The 21,564-nt window shown below is 47.6% G+C and overlaps 2 protein-coding genes across 5 annotated transcripts in view; one reads left to right on the top strand and one right to left on the bottom strand.

Moving 5' to 3' along the window:
- The window catches only part of CEP63 (centrosomal protein 63), a 40,347-nt gene extending 27,548 nt beyond the window's left edge, over positions 1 to 12,799 (bottom strand). For 3 of the 4 annotated variants that reach the window (XM_075004414.1, XM_075004417.1, XM_075004416.1), the window contains exons 1-3: positions 12,733 to 12,799; positions 5,014 to 5,082; positions 1,342 to 1,519 (exon numbers count right to left, since the gene is read on the bottom strand). In XM_075004414.1, coding sequence (XP_074860515.1) covers positions 1,342 to 1,519; positions 5,014 to 5,057 — 222 coding nt within the window. In that variant the 5' untranslated portion in view covers positions 5,058 to 5,082; positions 12,733 to 12,799. Of the gene's footprint in view, positions 1 to 1,341; positions 1,520 to 5,013; positions 5,083 to 12,636; positions 12,667 to 12,732 lie in introns of those variants that run through there. The other variant, XM_075004415.1, reaches the window with a different exon arrangement.
- Positions 12,775 to 18,635, top strand: ANAPC13 (anaphase promoting complex subunit 13). Its single transcript, XM_075004420.1, has 3 exons — positions 12,775 to 12,876; positions 15,293 to 15,418; positions 17,299 to 18,635. Exons 2-3 carry the CDS (start codon positions 15,320 to 15,322, stop codon positions 17,422 to 17,424), a joined length of 225 nt encoding a protein of 74 aa, XP_074860521.1. The 5' UTR covers positions 12,775 to 12,876; positions 15,293 to 15,319; the 3' UTR covers positions 17,425 to 18,635.
- The last annotated feature ends 2,929 nt before the right edge of the window (positions 18,636 to 21,564 follow it).

The raw sequence follows: 21,564 nt of genomic DNA, 5'->3' as shown, positions 1-21,564 counted from the left end.
GATGCCCTCCAACAAGACACCGAGGTGCAATTTCTGCAGGGAAGTGTTTGCAACCTCTGCTGCGCATCTCTTTTGTCTCCCCTCTCCTGCCTCCTTCAGGGCTGCCTAGCGGAGCATAGGGCTAAGGTAGCCCCACCATGTTAACGCTTGTGGGCTCAGCCAAGTACCAGTTCATTGTCTGGCAGCAAGGCACTCCCTGGGCAAGATCCCACCCCCGATCAGAGTGGTTGCTTTAGGAGAAGCTCAGGGAGCTCGTAGTCAGATCCCTGGACAATCCTTTGACTGGAAGTTATTTAAAATTTACACTGTATCTGAATATAATGTTTCTTGTCTGTTAAAAAAAACTTCCTGGGACCCTAACCCCCTCGCGTACACTAATTCTTACGGGGAAACTGAATTTCCTTCAAGTCACACTTTTCAAGAACCCAGTGTGGAAGCCATCCTGTGGAGAACCCACTTCACATCCCTTACTTCTGCACGCACACAAGAGCCTGGGAACACCAGCTGCTGTGTGCGCGCAGAAGTAAGGCATGTGAAGTGGGTTCTATACGAGATGGCTTCCGCACCAACTACATTAATGGAGGGGTTATCGTCTCACAAAAAGCGAGCAAGGGTCCAGCAGCCCACCACACCCTCGTCGCCCAGCACCCAGGAGAAGGTGCAACATCACCCTTTGTACAAGGAGCAGGACTTAACCTCATATTAAACACAAACCACAGGAAGCTCTTCTACTTCATCTATGCGGGCTGATGCAGGAATTCGTTACATGTAGTTCTGAAATCCCATGACAGCAATCCCCCAGACCTCATAAGCAAAGCAGCTTGAAAACACTGGCTTATCTCCTGGCGCAGTTTAGCCACTAACTTTCCTACCACCCTAATGACTGGATGTATCCTGTCTGCTTATGTGCTCTGTGGCCAGAGCAGATGTTTCTGGGATCCCACCAAAGTGTCCAGGCTGGTGTCCTCAAACAGAGAGGTAGGTGCCCAGTTTCCACCGAATAGCACTGGCAGTTGGACAACTCGTTCCTTTGCCAGTCACTAGCAGGCTGCAGTTGCAAAGCAGGTTCTTGCTTCCCCGGAGACAGGGTTAGCCAACTGGACGTGTTACACATTTACATTTTTTCACTGACGTTCTCTCCACGTCATCTCTGAATCTGAATCAATAAAACACCAACATAACTCAAGATGCTTCTGACCAGACATTGAGGGACATGGGTACTTTTCTGTGCAGAGACAGTAACTTTATGAATATTTATGCTGACTCTGTACAGTCTATGTTAAAGGACAATGTGCACAGGAATATCACTGAACGTTAAACAGCGTGAGCCTGGGGCAATACCTCCTTGTGTTTCTCATCCAACCGCATCCTGGCCAAGGAAAGCTCCCGCTCTCGGCTCTCCAAGCAGGTCTCCAGAGCCTGGGCCTGCCCTTCCCATTCAGACTTCTTATGAGCCACCATAATATCGATCTGCTTCATCAGCTCCTGCAGCTCCGCCTCGCAGGATGTCAAGAACCCTCTGTTGGCAGGAAGACAGTTTGCTAAAACAGCAGCGCAGACACCAGAGCTACTGAACTTAGCCTAGCAAGCGTACTTCTTCCCTCCGCTCTCAAACCCCGCTCGCCCATGGTGATGGGCACGTCCACCGGGAGAAACTACCTGGACTCCTCGACTTCAGCAGAAGCCAAGGGCAGGCACAGTAATTAGGGTAATATAAAAAAGTGTAACTTTCTCCTCAACAAGGAAAGCCCTGAGAAGAGAATCATTTAACATTGTTGCAACTAACCAGACTGCCTAGCGTAGCTGGGAAGCCCCACGGTTCCTCACCTTCGTGATAAACATACAGAGTTGGCATATGTTTTCTGTGTGCTAAGCTGCAAAGAGCATTCAAATATTAGAGACCAAAACCTCAGCTGGTATAAATCAGCCAGAGTGCCAGTGGGAGCCAGCAGGCACATTGATCTGCACTAGCAAAGGCTCCTACCATTAATGCACATGTCGTACTTTGCACTTCTGTACAAAATAATATATTTATTTCCTCCCCCATCCTGCACCTCTTCAGGCCAAGACACGAGCCACAGGATGGAGTTTTCAAAAATGCTCAGCATGCCCTAACTTTGACCCACTAACCCAATGGGAGTTTTACTACTGACTTCAGTGGGGGCAGAATTAGGCCAATGTCGAGCAGGTTTGAAAATCTCAGCCAGGCAAATGGCCTGTACGCTTTCCATTAAAGGCATGCTATTTAATCACAGGACAACCCCTTTACACCCAGGAGTATAAAAAGCATTTATAAATACTAAGAATGTCTGGTTTTTGACATCTGGCCAATGCACCGTTAACGGAATGGGATTTTTCTACTTTTTTTTTCCCACCCCTAAAGCATAACTTTCTTCCTATGATACACTGTATCTCCAAATAGCACTCTGGAACCTCCTTATCCATCAGACTGATATGCTAATCAGATGCGTGCTGCAAAGTATGCCTCATGGAGGTATCATTTGAGAAGTCTTGATTTGTTGAATGTTTACATCCTGTTGAATTGCATGTACTTTCATTCTGTGTGAAACAAGCTGTCCTGTGGCACCTTGGAGACTAAAAATTGTATTAGGTCATGAAAGCCTGCTTGGTGTTTGTGAAGTTGTAGACTAACACGGCTGTCTCTCTGAGGCTCATTGCACGTGAATTTATGAGGTTTTGCTGTGTATACAGTAGTGAAGCAGGTTGGGAGGTGTCCACAGCCTGCCCTTCAGTAATGACAAAGCAGCAGCAAGCACTGGCCAGGCAGAAGCTAACGGCCCATCAAGTAGGATCCACTCTCATAGAGACTGCTCAAAGTCAATGGTAGGCAGTAGGGGCAGCCTAAATCTCATGTCACTACAAGGATCTTTCTAGCAGCTGGAAGAAAGTAGAAAAGACGGGCAGTGACCTCCTCATTTGGCCTCCTTCCCCATCTCAACCTCTGGAAGGTTGTCTGGAGGACAACGATTTTTAACTGGGGAGTCTCGTCCCAGGCTGGAAAGAGAATCCAGACAGTGTATTAAAAGCTGTAAACTGCCTGGAACATGTAGTGGGTTGAGAAACTGCTTGAGTCCAATCTCAGTTTGTAGAATTTAGATTGCAAATTTATTTTTATTTCTCAAGTAACCGACTTCAATCTCTTTCTGTAGTTAATAAATGTTACATTTTATGTAAAACAGTTGGGTTTGGTTGAGGCGCTTGGGAACATCAGCTCAGGTTAACAACGGGTATTGCATACATACTACTCTTTTCAGGAGTGGCAAACTAATTAACGAATTTGTACCACCCAAGGAAGTCTTGAGCAGTGTAAGATGGAGTATTTGTGGGGTGCAAGGCTGGGATGATTGGCTGGTGCCCCTCACTATATGAATCGGGAGTGGCTTAGAGAGTATCCATGCAATTTAGCAGAGCGTGACTCTCCGCATGCTGATTGGTGAGTGGTTACAATGCGGGTAGGTGCTGTACCATCTCTCTGAACATTATGCCAGTGACAAGCAACCATCCCCTCCACGTGCTGTGATCACTCAGCTATCAGCATGTGGAGTCTCATCATCCCCAAGCAGAAATTTTGTGTGTCAAGTTACAGTCACCAGAGAAATCTTCCCACCAACTGATCAGCTCCTGAAAACAGAGGTTTATCACATAAACGGTGACAAACAGCTAACAGAAGCAGGGCAGATAGTAGCACCGCAATGAAGCATGAAATATCTCCAATCGACTGGCAAGAGTTTGCTGAAATTTCAACTTTGGTGCAATAATCACTGAAGCCAAATCAACTAATTTCTCCAAAACTTTACAAGCTGCTAAGCTTGGGATAATATTAAAGTGTGGAAGATGGAGCCCAAGAGACAAATTAACTCCATAATGATCTTTACACTTTTAATTTGCTTGTCAAATAGGAAGAGCTGAAAAGAAATAGAAATCAATAGATTAAGGGATTGAAAGTCATCTGTCTCCCTAGAGTGTCCATGCACTTCAAAATTGAACAGCTTTTCTACACGGAAGGCCAACTGTTCTTACAGGAGTCCTAGGCTCAGAGTTCCATTTGAAGTTCACCCTGTGAGATGGCCAAACATAAGTTATGGTCCTTAAGAATATTTCCCACTTGGTGATCACAGATGTACGAGTCATATCCAAGTTTTGAAACTAGTTAGTCAGCAAAAAGATAGCCTTTGCCATCTTCAGATCAGTCAGGTTCTGGAAAAGGGACTACGTCAGTGGCCTACTACTGAGATAAACGGAACAATCACTACTTCCATTCATACCCTGTTTGCATAACTGCCAACAACAAAAAAAGATGCTTGCTCAACTGCCAGCATGGCTGACTCAGCCTATGATCTGAAGTCAGGGAGGTTCAGCGGCCCTGGACGTGCAGGAGATCAGGCTAGATGATCACAACGGTCCCTTCTGACTGAAAGTCTATGAGTCATGATGTTCGCATCCCGGCTGCAATGAGATTCAGCAACTGGAACTTAGCTACGTTCTGTTGATGTTTTGTGAGCCAGGAGGGAATCCAGCTTGTATTTCCATCAGTTGTATTTCCATCAGTAAAGCAAGCAGAATGGAACAGAGCCACAGAGTAAGGTGGTGCCATATTTACATATACCCTTGTATGGCCACAACTGTGCTTTACATCAGAATAACTTATAAGACTGCAAAATAAAGCAGTGAGATTTTGCAGAAAGATAATATCACAAAAATGCCAGCTATTGGGGGCGGGAGGGCTTGAAAGCAGGGACTACTTGGAAAAGCAATTCAGCATGGCCCTGATTCTGATCCAGATGAAGTTGGTGATACAGGATCAGGCTCTACAGGTCAAATGCAAAAGACCTTCTTCCAACGTCATACCTTTCATAGCTCGGAGCACAATGGTTCCTCACAAACAAGGAAGGTTCTGACTAAAGAGCAAATCGAAGGACTCTAGGATTTGAACCAATATAAACGTGAAGCTGCATGTATTTCAGAGAGCATTATAAATGGCGGCCTACATACCCTCCGTGCCCTTGTCTTTGCATTCTCTCCAGCAAAGCTTCCATCACCAAGTCACGTCCTCGTCGGCAGCTGGGAAAGCAAGCAAAGAAGAGACCATGCCATAGCAATTCATTCAGCTGTGGAAGGACTACGCTGACGGATGGAGAATGTGGTAGAAGCGTGGAGGGCAGGGAAGGCGCAGAATTACACAACTTAAAATGCATGCAATGGAATAACACGGGGAGCAGGTAGTTATCACTCCATTATATTACTTTGGTCAGCCATGCCGTTACTTCAACTAGTAGCCCACATAAGATCCAATCCACACTTTCCTGAAGTATGCAGGGTGGCCAACCCTCCTTATTTTGCCAGGAGTCTCATGATCGTTTTTCTTAAAGCCCCAGCTCCTGGAGTATGATAATTTCAACATTCACTCTTAAAGGAAAAGTAAGTTCTAGCCCCACAGGCTGTAAAAAGAGCTTCAAATTGTGACACCGGTGCACCCAAAAAGCCCAGAAAGCAAATAAAACCACAAATCTATTACTTTGTGACTTTGAAGATTTTAAATCTCATTATTTTGGTGAGCCTGACTCAAGTTCTTTGAATATTTGGAGTTGGCAATACTGCAATTACAGACCAGCTACTTAAATTTGGATGCTAACACTGAAGAACATCTGCATTCTCACACAGCAGCTCCTTGAAGCATGGAAGCTGAACGCTTACTGTTATAGAAAACTGGGAAGCATCTATCGCTGCTTCCACTAAGCTCCCTAGATTGTATCACACAAGATAAGCGCCTCATCTGCCAGCTACACAAACCTGCCAGGAGCCCAGATTTGGATGGAACAATTCTCGCTATGGAGTCTTGGCCAGTGCCCCAGGCCTGTTGGTTGCTGTTGCGTGAGGTTTGTTTGTTTAATACTGGATTCTGACCAGGTGGGAGGCAGACAGCTGATTGCCTGCCCCCCTGTTGACTGCAGGTGCAGACAGTGAAATAGGGAAAGCAGCCAGAAGCAACCAGATCACCTGCCCCTGGAGAGAGGGAATGAGTGTCTCTGCTAGGGAGGAACAGACTGTTGCCCACTTTTTCCCCTGCCAAGAAAATAACTGCCGTTTGGATCTGTTGCAAAGGAAGGTCTCAGGATCTCCACTAGTACCTTCATGCAATACAAGACCTCTTGTTGTTCCCTCATCTCTAGTCCCTAGGTATTTCTGCAATGTCAGTGTGGCATCCAGTGAGGATAATGCAGAGGCAGCATAAGGTGAATCTCCGTAACTAAATATATTCCTTTAAACCTAACGATGGATTCAGTGCACCTCTACTCCTCTGGAAGCTTTGACCTCCTGACTTTCCCTTCTCATTCTTTCTCAGATGTTGGCACCTGCATCAGCATGGTGGGAGTCCTGCGTGCTCTGACGCGGCCAGTACCCTAGTACCAACTCTCCTTGGGCTTGTCTCAATTTACAGGAGGATCGATGCTCCCAAGGTCAATCTTCCGAGGTTGGATTCAGCAGGTCTAGTAAGTCGTGAGGGGTAAAGGAAGTCGATGGGAGAGCTTCTCCCGTCAACCTCCTGCAGTGGGGACAGAGGAGAAAATCAATGTAAGGTACATGAACTCTAGCAATTCGTGTATCTGGAGTCACATAGCTCCCATCGATTTTCTCCACTGGTCTAGACTTAGCTCTTGGAAGCTCTGCTGCAGGAATGCAAGGCCCCCTTTCACACCACTTTTACAGGAGAAGAATCTGGAAGAGCAGAGAGCTCACCCACTGAACACTGGGAGAGGCACTGGGAATGGAGGAAGTCTTTAAATTAGATGGCCCCATTTGCCACAGGATAAGAACGTAAGAATGGCCATAGTAGGTCAGATCAAAGGTCCAGCTAGCCCAATATCCTGTCACCTGACAGTGCCCAATCCCAGAAGCCCCAGGGGGTATGAACAGAACAGGTAATCATTATGTGATTCCCCCCACACTCCCCCCATCATTCATGTCCAGGCTCTGACAAACAGAGGCCAGGGACACCATTCCTACCCATCCAGGTATGGTTGCTTGAGACTTTCAGTCTGAAACTGAATGAGGCTGATGATAGTAGTGGTGATTCCAGCTCATGCCTACAGAGCAAACAAGGCATAGACAGTGATTAGCCACAAGTATTTTTGTTCCATTGTGAAGAGGTATTAAACCCCTGTAAGTGTAACCGTTGGTCTCATTCAGAGATATTACCCACGCCTATGCCAAGCCCCGCTCTCTCTCAATCTACGTATCAGGTAATTTAACACTAACAAATTTTTATGCCTCTTTTGAAGTGCTGGTACATCAAGAGAACTCCTCCCAACAGCCAGCAAGGAAGAGGTCAAAGCAAGCAAGCTTTGAGAATCACACATTCTTCCAACAAATCTTAATTCTAGGCTGTGTACGGGCCTACTTCATTGTTTCCAGAGCCTGATGAAGGGCGTACTAGGCTTATAATTGCCTTGAAAGGCCGCTGTCATCTCCCAAACCAGTTGTTTGCTTGCCTTTACCATTCATCTGCAGTCAGAATGAGCCTTTTGCTAATGCTTGAGGTTGAGGATGTTGCTGCTTGACATGTGCTCAGTAGTGCCTTATTTCCTGGTTTGGTGCCCCAGACAAATGATACAACTACGCACAGGCATTTCATTGGAACTCTCTGACTCTTCTACGTCTGAGCCTCACTGTAAACATGACAACAGCGGCACTGAGACCTCCTACATCTACTAGAATTGTGTACTGCAAGTATGAGTGAATTGTGCTTTTTAAAATGTATGTTCTATTTTGGTTTGTTGAAAATGGACGAGCATTTGCCTTCTCAAACCAGCTACAAAGCACACAATCCCTTCTCATCCTGGTCCACGAGGGCTCCCTGAGACAGCTCCCTTGCCCAGTCGTTCTCAAACAGGGGTCCAAGGCCCCTGGAGGGCCACGAACAGGCCTTGTGGGGGGGGTCCACCAAGCAGCATCAGCATCACACTCACTGGAACTCATGCAGAACTAACCCATTCACAGGCATATCAGGGCAGCTTCCCCAGGTTTTGGCTGGCCCCACAGGGCTCACAGTGCCCTGAGGCCAGCAGGAGGGGTCAGGCCTGCCCCCACACTCGCCACCAGTGGCAGGCACTGCAAGAATTAGAGTGACCCACTCCCAACCCACTGTGCTCCTCCGTTTCCCAGCCAGGCCACTCTGCTTCACTACGCCAGAGCAAGCAACAGAGCTGGGAGTCAGACTCAGCACTCACCATGGCAGCAAGTGCAAGGAGGCCCTGGCCCTGTTGCTGGCGCCTTGCCCCCCAGGAATCCCCCAGGTCGCGTTGCTGGAGGGAAGATGCAATGGGGGAAGATGGGGAGGTGGGAAGAGGCAGAGCTCTGGGCTCTGGACACAAAGCCCAAACCCCATTGCCTGGGGCTGAAGCTCGGGCAAATCCTGAGCAATGTAAACGTAGCTTCATGGGGGGCCTCTGTCTCATGAGGCCCCAGGCAATTGCTTTGCTTGCTACCCCCAACTCTGGCCCTGGCTTTGATGGGCAGAAACCCAGTTATTGTGGCACAGGTGGGCAATGGAGTCTTTATCGTATGTTCGGAGAGGCTCAGAGGGAAAAAGATCGAGAGCTCCTGTCCTAGCCCACCCCTGAGGCTTTGAAATGAAGGAGGAAACTAATGTACAAGCATTACTCCAGAGCAGTGCTTCTTAAACTTTTTAACACCACCGAATATCAAACGATAATATTTTTGTGTGGAACACCTTAGGAAAATCTGCTTTGAAAAATTGTAGTCAGACCAAAAACAAACAAACAGCAACATACACCACCACCACCATGACGTAATTTAATCAGGTATCCTAGCAATGATAGTGTAACATTGCATCTGGTTTTAACAACAGAAAATAGAGACCATCAGTCTATGCTTCCAAATGCTCGTGGCACACCTGCAGGCTGGTCATGGAACACCAGTGTTCCACAGAACGCAGTTTAAGAAACACTGCTCTAGAGAACTCATGAGTACACCAATTTCCTCCTCACATCAAAGCGGCAAGTCACCGCTCCTCCGGCTTCTTTAAGGCCTACCCACGCTAACACCTGCAATAGCCAAGCCCTGCCCCACTCCCTCACTTCTCATTGCCATTCATCCCCCGCATCCAGAAGCCACATCCATCCTACCACCTTACACTTTCAGCCACCAATTCCCCAACACACCCTGACACGCAGCTACTGCTCACAAACACCAGATTGCCAAACACATGGGCTCAAAACAATTTTTAAGTGACACCTGAGAGTTTGGAGAGTAATTCCACAGCAAGCCCACTGATCAATTTCATCTACTTTCACCTCCTGTATAACACAGAGCAGAGAACTGCCCCAAAATAAATCTTAGATTCTGTAGTCACACTTGAGACCCTCACTTATAACAACAGGTAGCCAACAAGGTTGCTCCCTTCCATTCCTTCCAATCGCATCAGCTTGCAAAATCCATAAGTTTCATCTTCCAAATAAATGGAAAACACGTATTTCTTGAAGACAAAAGAGAAAAGCCATCTGATCAGCCCCCACAGTTAAGGAGCCTCTAACACCACTACCAGTGTGCTTACATGACAGGTAGAAAAAACCTTCAAGCATTTTCTCCCCGTCTCTAGCAGTGATCCTAGATTCATGCTTAGAAAACCTTATTGATGCTGAAAGCATTTATATTGACCTGCCACAGGAGCTTCTAGTCTTGAGAGGTAACGAGCTACTGGACCCTATAATTACATCACTATATCATATTGCTTGGAAGCATTTTTTTTCTTTTTCCTGTTCTAACACTTGATATGGCTCTAGCAGCAGATATATCACACACACAACAGAGTGCAACTCCAAGCTTGCAGGTGGTATAAAGCTAAAAATTAATGCTTTAACAATACAAGACGGCAGCTGCTAAAAGTGTCAGATTTTAAGGCCTTCATATTCAACAAAATGCTTTAGCGCAACCCAACTGTAAGTGCAACTATTCACACTGAGGTGCTGGAGTCCGTTGCTACCCCGGGGCCTCTTTGAGGAAAGCTTCAAGATAATATTCAAAATGATGTGATCTTACATTATAAGATCTCCTAACTTGAATGGACTAGAAAGATTTTTACCACTGAAGAAAGCATTTTTTTTCTTCTCAACTTTCCAATGGCAAAAAAATAGTCTTCATTTCTAGACCTCCTGAGTCCTTAGACATCAGACCTTAAAATGATAGTTATTAAAGCAGGTTCTGTAACGTGCCCTGTAAGTCAGCCGACTAGGGGACCGGACCCACAGCCGCTCCTCTGAGAATTATTTTGTTAATTTGGATACTGGGAGACAAGCAATCTCAACTTTTAAGTAAAACCCCAGGACAGAAGGTGTTGGGATACTGAACAGCTGTTAAGCCTCCAAGAACCAGGGCTGAAAAAGTTTTAAGCATTGCACAGTTTGGTGCATGATGGAGTTTTACGTCTGTCTTCACAGCATCTGGTATAAGGTAGTGTCAGAGACTAGACTAGACAGGAGGACGACCGAAAATGCATTTCTGTTAAGAGACTTCCCAGGTTCCTCAAGGATCGATGTTAACAGCAATACAAAATATAGAACAAGAATTAGTAGAAACACTAGTTTTCACTTCACAAAAGTGCCCCTTCCTTACAGTACAGCTCACTGAAGGAACAGTGGGATTCTGACAGAGGTGAAAAGGAAGATGGGGTGTTGATTGACCAAGTCTCGCACACCACTCTCATTCCCAGGGACACTCATAAATCGTAAAGATTTCTATTTGCTAAGCAGCTGCTACTTGAAGGCTTAGAACAAAAAGACCTTGCAACTGACCTGAACTACCCGCTGGCTACCTCAGTGGGCAAGGATCTGTTGTTCCATGTGTGAGACTGTACTTGGCTATCTATGACCATCTCTGCAGGTACGACTCTGCTCTAACCAGAGACAAGCAGCGCTAGCTCATGACATGCACGAGCAACTGGGCTGAGAGTGGCAGTGCCCAGTTCTGCTGCCCCTACCCCAAATTCTCCCACCAGCAGCTGCTGCTGCTTGGGACTCAGCTCCAACCCCAGATCCAGAAACCGTGATGGCCGGGCAGGTACTGACTCCCGAAACTACCCAGAGTCCCAGCCAGGGACAGGGCCACCACCACCAGAAGTGGCATCCTTGTCCCCACAGGCTGTCACCTTGTAATGCAAATCAACCACCAAAAGGATGCTATGAACTGTTAGAAGAGAACAGAGGGACCTCAGCTCCCACACGGGAGAGATCTGTCCCCAAGCCCTGAGGCTGCAGCAGCGAGCGGTGGGGCACCCCCCCTTTGGCCCCAGCATGGCCGGCAAAGAGCAGCCCCTGCCACGGCTGCGGGGTGTCCCTCCCTGCCAGCCTCAGCACTAAGCAGCCCCCACCCCGGGGTCACCAGGTACAGCCAGGCCCAGCCCCAAAGGGACAGTCACACACAACGAGCCACACTGAGACCCCCGGCTACCATCACCTCACCACACAGCCAGGTACAGCCGGACACCAGGCTACAGCCTCCACCTCCCAGAGACAGCCAGAGCCAGCCCCAGCCCCAGCCCCGCAGGGACAGTCAGACACAACCAGCCACACCGGGAGCCCCGGCTACCACCACCTCACCACACAGCCGGGTACAGCCGGACACCAGGCTACAGCCTCCACCTCCCAGGGACAGCTAGAGCAAGCCCCAGCCCCAGCCCCAAAGGGACAGTCAGACACAACCAGCCACACCGGGAGCCCCGGCTACCACCACCTCACCACACAGCCGGGTACAGCCGGACACCAGGCTACAGCCTCCACCTCCCAGGGACAGCTAGAGCAAGCCCCAGCCCCAGCCCCAAAGGGACAGTCAGACACAACCAGCCACACCGGGAGCCCCGGCTACCATCACCTCACCACACAGCCGGGTACAGCCGGACACCAGGCTACAGCCTCCACCTCCCAGGAACAGCCAGAGCCAGAGCCGGCCCCAGCCCCAGCCCCGCAGGGACAGTCAGACACAACCAGCCACACCGGGAGCCCCGGCTACCATCACCTCACCACACAGCCGGGTACAGCCAGACACCAGGCTACAGCCTCCACCTCCCAGGGACAGCTAGAGCAAGCCCCAGCCCCAGCCCCAAAGGGACAGTCAGACACAACCAGCCACACCGGGAGCCCCGGCTACCACCACCTCACCACGCAGCCGGGTACAGCCGGACACCAGGCTACAGCCTCCACCTCCCAGGGACAGCTAGAGCAAGCCCCAGCCCCAGCCCCGCAGGGACAGTCAGACACAACCAGCCACACCGGGACCCCCGGGTACAGCCGGACACCAGGCTACAGCCTCCACCTCCCAGGGACAGCCAGAGCCAGCCCCAGCCTCGCAGGGACAGCCAGGTACAGCCGGACACCAGGCTACAGCCTCCACCTCCCAGGGACAGCCGGGCCCAGCCCCGCAGGGACAGTCAGACACAACCAGCCACACCGGGACCCCCGGCTACCACCACCTCACCACACAGCCGGGTACAGCCGGACACCAGGCTACAGCCTCCACCTCCCAGGGACAGCCGGGCCCAGCCCCGCAGGGACAGTCAGACACAACCAGCCACACCGGGACCCCCGGCTACCACCACCTCACCACACAGCCGGGTACAGCCGGACACCAGGCTACAGCCCGCCGGTCGCCCCGGCCCCGCACGGCTGGCCACGCCCCCAGACACGGCGGAGCCGTTACCTGCCAGGGTTACGCCTCTCTCTCTCTCTCCCCCCCTCCCGGCGGACTCGCACCCGTCTCCTCTCTATGGTTCGCGCGGCCTAGAGTAGCCGGTCACGTGGTTTCCTCCCAAGGCGGCGAGCTGGCGCGCGCGCCGGGTGTCAGGTGCGGGGCGCGGCGCGCGGCGCGCGGCGCGGGAGCGGGCGGCCGGTGTGGGAGAGGGTAACGGGCTGCCGGCCCTTCCGCCCCGGGTTCGGGGGACGGAGCCGCTAACACGGCCCGGAGGAGGGGGGAGGGGCAGCCGTGTGGGGTCGTTAGCGCGCATGCCCGGCGGAGGGGGATTCTGGCCCCGCCTCCGGCGGAGTGTCGCGTGCACGTGGCGGGAGCCGCCCCCGTCGCCCCTGCCGGCCGCCGCGTGTGAGCGGCCCGGGGTACCCCCCCCCCCTCCCCTTGCGTCCACACGGCCAGGCGTGTGACTCCGGAGCAACGCGGCTCGCAGCGCGAGGTGGTAGCTCCCCCAGAGGAGCGGCGTGCGCCCGCCCGCTTCGGTCCCAGAAGTGCGCTGTCGGCAGAGGCAGTTCCCCGCTAGGGCTGTGGCCGCGCTTCCGTCGCTCTTCCGAAAGAGGAATGCGAATGAGCGACATCGAAAACGCAAACGAGGCGCTGATTTGCATATCTAGCGCTTCATTTGCATAATCTTTTTGAACGGAAGTTCTGAACAGGAGGAAGGGTTCCTTCGAAGATGGGGTGCATGTGTGAAAAAGCCCGGTCGACGCTGCTTTCTTTTGAAAGACTCTTCCAAAAAGAGATTATGCAGATGCGGCATGAGAAATGTAAATCAGTGCTTCATTTGCATTTTCGATTTCTTTCATTTGCATTCCCCTTTCGAAAGAGGAATAAAAGTGTATACACAGAGAGTGGGTCTACGCGTGCCCCTTCCTTTCGAAAGGGGTGTGTTAATGAGCGGGTTCGAAAGATGCTAATGAGGCGCTGCAGTGAATATGCAGCAACTCCTTAGCATAACGGCAGCCCTGGCGATTCGAAAATGTGGCTTTTCGAATCGTGCACCCCCCATGGAGACAGGACCTTCCGAAAAGACCCAGTTTTCGAAAGACCTTCTTCCGATCACCAGATAGGAAGAAGGGGCTTTCAAAAACTGGGGGTTCCTTTCGGAAGGTCCCATCTCCACAGGTGGTACGCGATTCGAAAAGCCGCACTTCGGACATTGCTGCGGCTGCCATTATGCTAATGAGGTGCTGCATATTCATTGCAGCGCCTCATTAGCATCTTTAGAACCTGCTCATTTAACATGCCCCTTTCGAAAGGAAGGGGCATGTGTAGACACAGGGGGACTGAATGGCCTCCAGGGAAACATCCCATCATTGGTCTTACTTCGAAAGTAGGCTCGCTAGTGTGAATGCTCCCACTTTGCAATGCTCTTGCAGTGTGAACGCTCTAGAACATTGAACTAAGTTATTTCTGAAATACCTAGAAGCGTACATGTGGCCTGCACCGCATGTTTTTTTTCCACCATGCTTCTTTCAATGTCCCAAGGGCAAAATAAACAAAGTCGAAAAATCACATTGACACAGAGTTGTGAAGTGTTCTGATTTATGGCCACCGTATAGCAAAAGGAGAGTTCAGACGAGCCAGTAATAATTGTGCTTTGTTCAGGCATTCGTTTTTGGCCTCAAAAGCGGGAAGGGAGGGTTGGCAAAAGTCATTCGCAGCATTCAGGTTATTATTTTGAGGGAAAAGCCCTCCTTCATCTTGATTTTTGTGCATGGTAGTATGAATGCTCTGTGGTTTTGTGGGGATTTTTTTTGTTTTGGGGGGATTTTTCCAGAAAAATGCAAGTGCAGACAAGTCTAAAGTGCAGTTCTAGACTATGGGAGAAAGTCAACCTAAGACGCACAAACTTCCCTTTCTCCTTGCAACTGCAAGGAGTACTGGGGTCAACAGGGATGTGTCAGTGTTCCCTTTAGCATGTCCCTACTGGCTGCGCTAAATCGAATCCCAGAAAATCAATCTCTGCAGCATTAAGGCTGCAGTAGGTGTAGGTGTACCCTTACTAGTTAAATTCTGTGGGGGCGGTCACCATAAAACACCTGAAGCTGGATATATGTAAACACAAGAGCAGAAATATCCTCAGCTTTTTATGGAAAGGAATTCGAAGCCCACCTGAGACACAATGTTAGAGAATACTTTGAGCTGACAACAAAATTTGTTTACAGTATGGTTGGATTAAGATCCCCTAAAAGATTACCTGGTTGTGGTGCAATTTTAAACCCTTTTCTGAACAGGAAGGGGAACAAAATTTGTTCCATAGACAAAAACTGAATTGGCTGGAAAAGAAATGTGGTGTTGAAGCTTGTCATGGGGCAGTACAAACAATGGAGGGTGTTACTGACTACAAAAACCAACCTGGCCATATCCTATTGGCTGTTTAAAAAAACAAACAAACAAAAAACAAAACCATTAAGCTATTTAATAAAGGGATCAAAGCCAGAGTGAGCATAGACTCTAAGCTTCATCGTCTTGTGGTCTGGCTATCACAGATAATTTCTGCTTTGGATCACAGGTCTAGCTGTATGTAAATTGCGCAAAGATGGACAGTGAGGTGCAAAGGGATGGAAGAATCCTGGATTTGATTGATGATGCATGGAGAGAAGATAGATTACCATATGAGGACGTAGCAATACCATTGGTAGGTAAACACAGTACGTTGCTTATAAGCCTATACTACCCTATTTAACCTCTAGCAGAGGCATGGCATGGTAAGTGTGCCTTATAGCTCTGCCAGTTGTGCAAAAGATGCTCCCATCTCATAGGGGCCAGCTTTCCATTTATTGTATGTGGGATGGGAGATTTCTTCCTGCTATCTCCTGTCTCTGGCTGTGGGGGGAGAGTGAGAGCTTCTCTCCCTGCTGTCTCTGGAAGGAGAAAATGCTTTCCCTATCCCATGGCAAGCTGTCTGTTTCTTTGAAAGGTGGAATGCTTCTTCCCATCACCCCCTCGTTCTATGGTGTACAGGGCCGGTATAAATGATGCTTGCTTTCCCTCCCTCTTACACTTCCGTCTGGCGGCGCTTGTGTTTGAAACAGTTTCCCAAACTATGGTTTGTGGGACACAAATGACTCACCAGGTGATAGCAGTATGGAGACAGCTGGCTAGACATGTGATGCTGGCTACTCTTCATGTCCAGGTGCTAAAGTGCCATTAAAATAAGACAAAAGTAGGTTAAATATTTTCCTGCTATTATTTTTGCATGAAAGCAATTGCCGTAGTTGATACAAAGATGGTATGTAATCAGGAAAGTGCCTGTGGTATGATTGTTATTAGGGTGGATTCCACATCAGGGCTGTGTACTTGGACACACCCGCTGCTGTCAGGTCTCTGCTCACATGGGTGCTGCATTACAGGGCAGCTTTTCTTAGCATTTCCCCATCCCCACCACTTGCTGTGGTTTTATTGCCACTAGTCCAGAGGTATGTGAAGGGGTCCCAGTCTTCCCCAGGTACTTCTAGTGCCACCAGTCTGTAGGGAGGAGTTCCAGGAATCCCCTCTTCCTTGGCTCTTTCCAGTGCTATGTTGCTAGCTTGAGTGGAGGGTGGGAGGCACAAAAATTTCCCCTTCTCTTGTTCACTTCCAGTACTGGTAGCCCTGGGAGGAGAGGGGATAATTCCTACTAGGCTGATTTAGCAACTTTTAGTCTATCACAGACACCTGGATCTTCACAGCCCTTTGTCATCAGGCATAGAGGCAGGCTTGTTATTCGTGGAAACCCTCAGGTAGACAGGGTAAGTCTTGAGATTGGAGTGCTTAATTAACTGATTAAAGTCCTTCCTGAACCACACTATTTGACAGGCTGTAGGTTGCCTTTCATGGTGATGCACTTCTCAACCAGCAGTGATTTTAGCTGACTAAGTAAGTGTTCTTCAGGCTTTTGTTCCTACATCACCTTTTGCCAACATCCTTTCTTAGAGTCATGAAGGCCTCCCAGATTGTAGGCCACTCATCAGGCTAGGCTTCTCCCCTCCCGCATTCATGTACTTCAAGGCCTCTTTTAGTGTACAAAGTGCTTTCCAGTTTTCTGCATGGCAACAGCCCAGCCTCACCTCTTTTGGATCACTGAACTCAGCTTCCAGACTTAGCCAGTAAAGAGCTGTTTGATAGAATGCCCCATTTAAAATTATGGCATGGAATACCTATGTATTTGGACTTCATTGCTGGAGAAGAGTGCACACAGCCGCCAATAAAATGTTTGCACTGATACCTATTTATCTTATGTTGAGCAGATGTTACCATCATCAGTTTTGTTGCGTATGCTCAGGTCAGTCAGCCACCAAGTTAGGAAACCAACTCACTTCTAAAACTAAGCACAGAATTCATGTGGAAAATGGAATGTCGCTGTTTGGGCTTGTTGGTATTTTTTAATGGGAGCAGTATATATAGTACATGTTCTTCTGATGTTCTCTCTAGGCTTAGTTGTGGATCTGTGCCTTTATCAGTATGACATGACACTAACCTGCTGCTGTTAGGGTGCTCTGTAAGTATAGAATGTATTGTGACATTTTCTGTTTCCAGAATGAACTTCCTGAACCAGAGCAAGACAATGGTGGCACAACAGAGTCTGTAAAAGAACAAGAAATGAAATGGACAGACTTGGCTTTGCAGTATCTGCATGAAAATGTTCCCCAAATAGGAAATTAGGGAATTGGTGTTATTTCATGGAAGGATTTCAATACGAGAAGATGTTTTTCTGTAGATCTTCACCGTCCCCCGTCCAACTGCTTTGAGGAGTGAAAACTTAAAAACCTTCTTTTCTCAAACAGCTGCCCTACTCCACAGACTCAACATACAATTTAAAAAGTCACATGTAAACAGTGTGAAATAACTCTAACATATCCTGTAACTGCAGGGAGGGAGCAGAGAGCTGTTTCACTTACACAAAAAAATTTGGAGTCTTGTTGTATTTACAACTTCTTTATAAGTTAGTGCCAGTTCCTTTCATCTTAATTGTCTTACGCATGGGATCAAAAAGGAAGTTATCACTATCCAAAAGCTGATCATTGATCTCAGAAGAGATTTGGTGAGTTTTTGTGGTTGCTTGGATGTTTTACAGACCCAGCACAATATTTTTTATATTTTGGAGCTACTGTTGGAGATCATGGTACAAAACCCAAGAAACTATGAGCCAACTTTTAATGCCTTTAATTTGCCTGTGACACAGGAAAGTAGTTTAGGACAGAGAAAGGTTAGCGAACAGGAAGAGACTAATTTGTCTGTAAACACAAATGGGGGTGGGAGAGAAGTTCTTTATAGACTTGAGTTTGCCTCTTCTGGTTGGAGCACATTCCAATACTGACATCCTGTGGTATGTTTGCTAACCTGCGTACTGTGAAATAACAATTTGTATTAAAACGCTTTTTTAGTGGTGACTCAAAGTAATTGCCCTTTTATGTATGTTCATGAGCTATGTAGAAGGCATTGCTGACCTTAATCCATTTCCTGTGAAGGGGTGTCCACATCCTTCTTGGCACCCTTGTTAACAGTGTCAGATAGCAGACAAAGTAAACGGTCATCTTAGCCGTGAAGATGGTGCCTGCAGGAAAGGATAGAGACGTGTTTATTTTACTATGTGCTCATTGAGATAAGCAGCTGAAATGCCTCAGTGAAATCATTAAGCATTGCAGCTGCTCACTCCAGGGATGAATTTGGCTCTTGAGAACTGTCAACTTGTGTGCATGAGAATACCAGTCAACAATAGGTGTATGTTTAAATGTTATCAGAAGTGTGCCAAACAATAGATACACACACAATTAAAACTGATACTGCAGACAAAAACTGTGTTGAGTATGCTAGAGCTATAAAGGCAAACATGTAACATTGAGGAAAAGCCACAATAAAGGTTGCCTGTGTAATCTGAAATCTGCCCCATTCGTGTTCTCATTATGAATGTTCTCAGACTACTTTTTCTACAGACCCCTGCCTTGGTCAGTGCAGAGAATCGACTGGTCGCCCTGAGTGAATTAGGGTTGTGCATCTTACATGACACCTGGGATTCATAGGAGTCCTCCTGACTGATGTAGCTCAGGAACTACAGCAATGCCTATGCTGGCTATTGTGCCAAAACTATCTTCCCAACCACTGGCAGGCCTCTTGGTGTGTATGGGAACTCATGGGTAACTTGTGCTATCAACAGACTTTCTCCATCCGAGCACAGTCTCGGCTTGTGTAACCTTGGATTTACTCTAGCCCATCATATCATTTCGTTGTATTCGGCTGTAGCACGTACATACTCGGAGTCTTGGTGCTGCTGAAATGAAATATTTTCTCTTGACTGGAAACGTTAACCTCATTTAAGTATGAAGATGTAAGAAAACTGAAGTCTCTCTTTAGAAATAACAGAATAATATCTTAAGGTCAGGAAAACGAGCAGCGCGATATGGAGAGTGCTTGGAGCATAGGTTGTATTTTCATCATGTGTGCAGAGCACAGCGGGCACTGATCATTGTGTGAGATCTCTAGGCACTCCTACAACATGCATGATAACTGGAAAATTTGATAAAAACAACACTGCCAGCAACTGCAGACATTTAATCAGATATAAGCTTTTCTTGCTGTGTCAGTGATTCTGATTTAAGTACATTGGTGTGATTTAAGAAACACGAGTTCTGTCAAGCTATTCTTTAAACCGAGCTATCCACTTAAAATCCAGCAGGGGGAGCAGAAGGACTTTCCCTTGTAATATCTGGGGAGCGCTCAGCATGCTGGTCACCTGATGCACTGGTTAACAGACTGTAGTCAGTACAGGGTGCAGAAGCAGGAGTTTGCTGAGCTGGCTCATGAGCTGGCACTTTCCTTACTCTATGTGCATGTTTGGGCAAAATTCAGTGGCAGCGAGTTTCAGAACCGGGTCAACTGACTTGGGTTCACGCTGTGGGGCTACTAATAGAAATGTAAAACACTTCAGACAGGGACCTGTGAGACATTTGTATTTAGGTTGGTGCATGGTCTCAGAACCCAAGCTTCAGCCCAAGCAGGAGCATGTGCTCTGCTGTTTTTAACCCTGTTGCACAAAGCAGGGCCCCCTCTTATTTTTTTCCCATCTGGGGGTGGAATACGTTTTGTTATGTGCACTAAGGCTTGTGCAGATGTGCGCCACCATAGCAACACAGGCTGCCAGCTGTGCATTCTGATAATCAGCTGGGCAGCACCTGACTCTCCTGGGTGTTTGCCCGAGCGCTCGGCTGACAGAACACAGAACTCAAGGACCACAAGCCGACCTCAGTTGATCCAAGCAGTGAGACCTTCTGCCACCAAGTGGCAGTGTTGACATATCCTTACAAGGTTTCAGTCTTTTCTCTTTTTTGAGGCTTACAGCTTCTGAAAAACTTACTCAGATGAATTATTCTGTTCTGCGATTTTACCCACATGGCAGATTTGAAATGACTTCTTGTTACTCACTTTTGCTAGGGCAGAGAAGGGAGGCCAGTGAGTCTCTTTAGTACTGCTGGCTGAGCATCGATGTAAGCTTTCTCTGTTCAGCTCTGTCAAATTATGTCTCCTCTGCTGCCCCACCACTCTTTGTAGGATGGCCTGGCTTAGGCACAAATTGCTAATTGGGTGAGTCAGAAGTCTACAGAAATAAAAGTCTCCAAAAAAAGAATGGGTCAGCAGACCACAAGACTAGCAATGAAGGAAAGGTAGGTGGCGGCCAAGGCACTGCACTGGGATACAGGGGACCTAGGTGCTGTTTCTTGTTCTGCCACAGCTTTCCTGTTTGTTATTCAGCAAATATGCCTTGGCTTTCTTTCTGTAAAACGGGCATACTAATATTTCCCCGCCTCACAAGGCCATTGTGAAGACAAATGTTTGATGAGGCATTTGTGCTACAGCAAAGAGTTCCGTGGACGAATAAATGATGATAATAGGATTAATGCCACTGAGAAACAGATCAAAAGTCAGCCTGAAGCATGCCTGGTTGCTGAGCTGAACAAGCCTGCAGACTGGTTCTAGATATGTGAGAATGCAACTAGTATGGATTCATCCGGTCTGACAGTATTAGTCCTGCAACACGAAAAACTATCAAAATATGTATTAGAACCTCATTAAGTTCATCCTTTTATTAAACTGAAAAAAATATTCTTTGGGAATAAATATGGGTGCCTCGATTCCACAGTCTATGCCCTTCATTGGTTTAAGTGGCTTAATCATATGTTCACTTATTCATCTCCACTCTAAAATTAACCATCTCATTCTTTTCAGTTTCTCTTGATAATGGAACTTTTCCCATGCCTCTAATTATCTGGATACCCCCATCCATTTCTGCTGTATGTTTTTTAAAGGAAAATAATAACAATAAATATGGTCAGAATGTAATTACATTGCATACAGTATAAATACATATTGCTTATGCTTCTCAGTCCCTGTGCCTAACATATCTGAAGGTTAGCTTCATGGTTTGATTCTTTGTTATCCTTTTGAGTTCCACACTAAATACATTGTACTGTCATTTTTCTGCAGTTATCCATTTTGATACATATAACTCCTGTAGAATTCTTTAACCAGACAGTAAAATATGAGTGACTTAAACCGCTCCCCTCCAGAATTTTATAGCTAATACCTGTATTTTTACAATCCAGCATATCAATGTTCATCTAATTTCTTCCATCCATGTGCTGAATAAATTTTGTTGTGTGCCCCAAGGTACATGTTGATGTGCACCACCAGTACAAAAGCATGCTGCCAGCTGTAGATGCTTTGCTAATCAGCTGGGTGGCATTTGAATTGCTCCGGAGTGGCCATCCAAGCTCTCACCTGACGGGGAACACTCTTTATGTTTCACCA

This window comes from Carettochelys insculpta, chromosome 10 (assembly GCF_033958435.1).
Source record: "Carettochelys insculpta isolate YL-2023 chromosome 10, ASM3395843v1, whole genome shotgun sequence".
In the NCBI taxonomy this organism is placed as follows: domain Eukaryota; kingdom Metazoa; phylum Chordata; order Testudines; family Carettochelyidae; genus Carettochelys; species Carettochelys insculpta.
This window is presented reverse-complemented; position numbering and strand designations above follow the sequence as displayed.

Bases quoted from the DNA above. Each gene is read 5' to 3' on its own strand.
- ANAPC13 (XM_075004420.1), top strand. From the start codon at position 15,320: ATGGACAGTGAGGTGCAAAGGGATGGAAGAATCCTGGATTTGATTGAT. The intron at 15,419-17,298 runs GTAGGTAAACAC...TTCTGTTTCCAG, and splicing joins AGGACGTAGCAATACCATTG to AATGAACTTCCTGAACCAGA.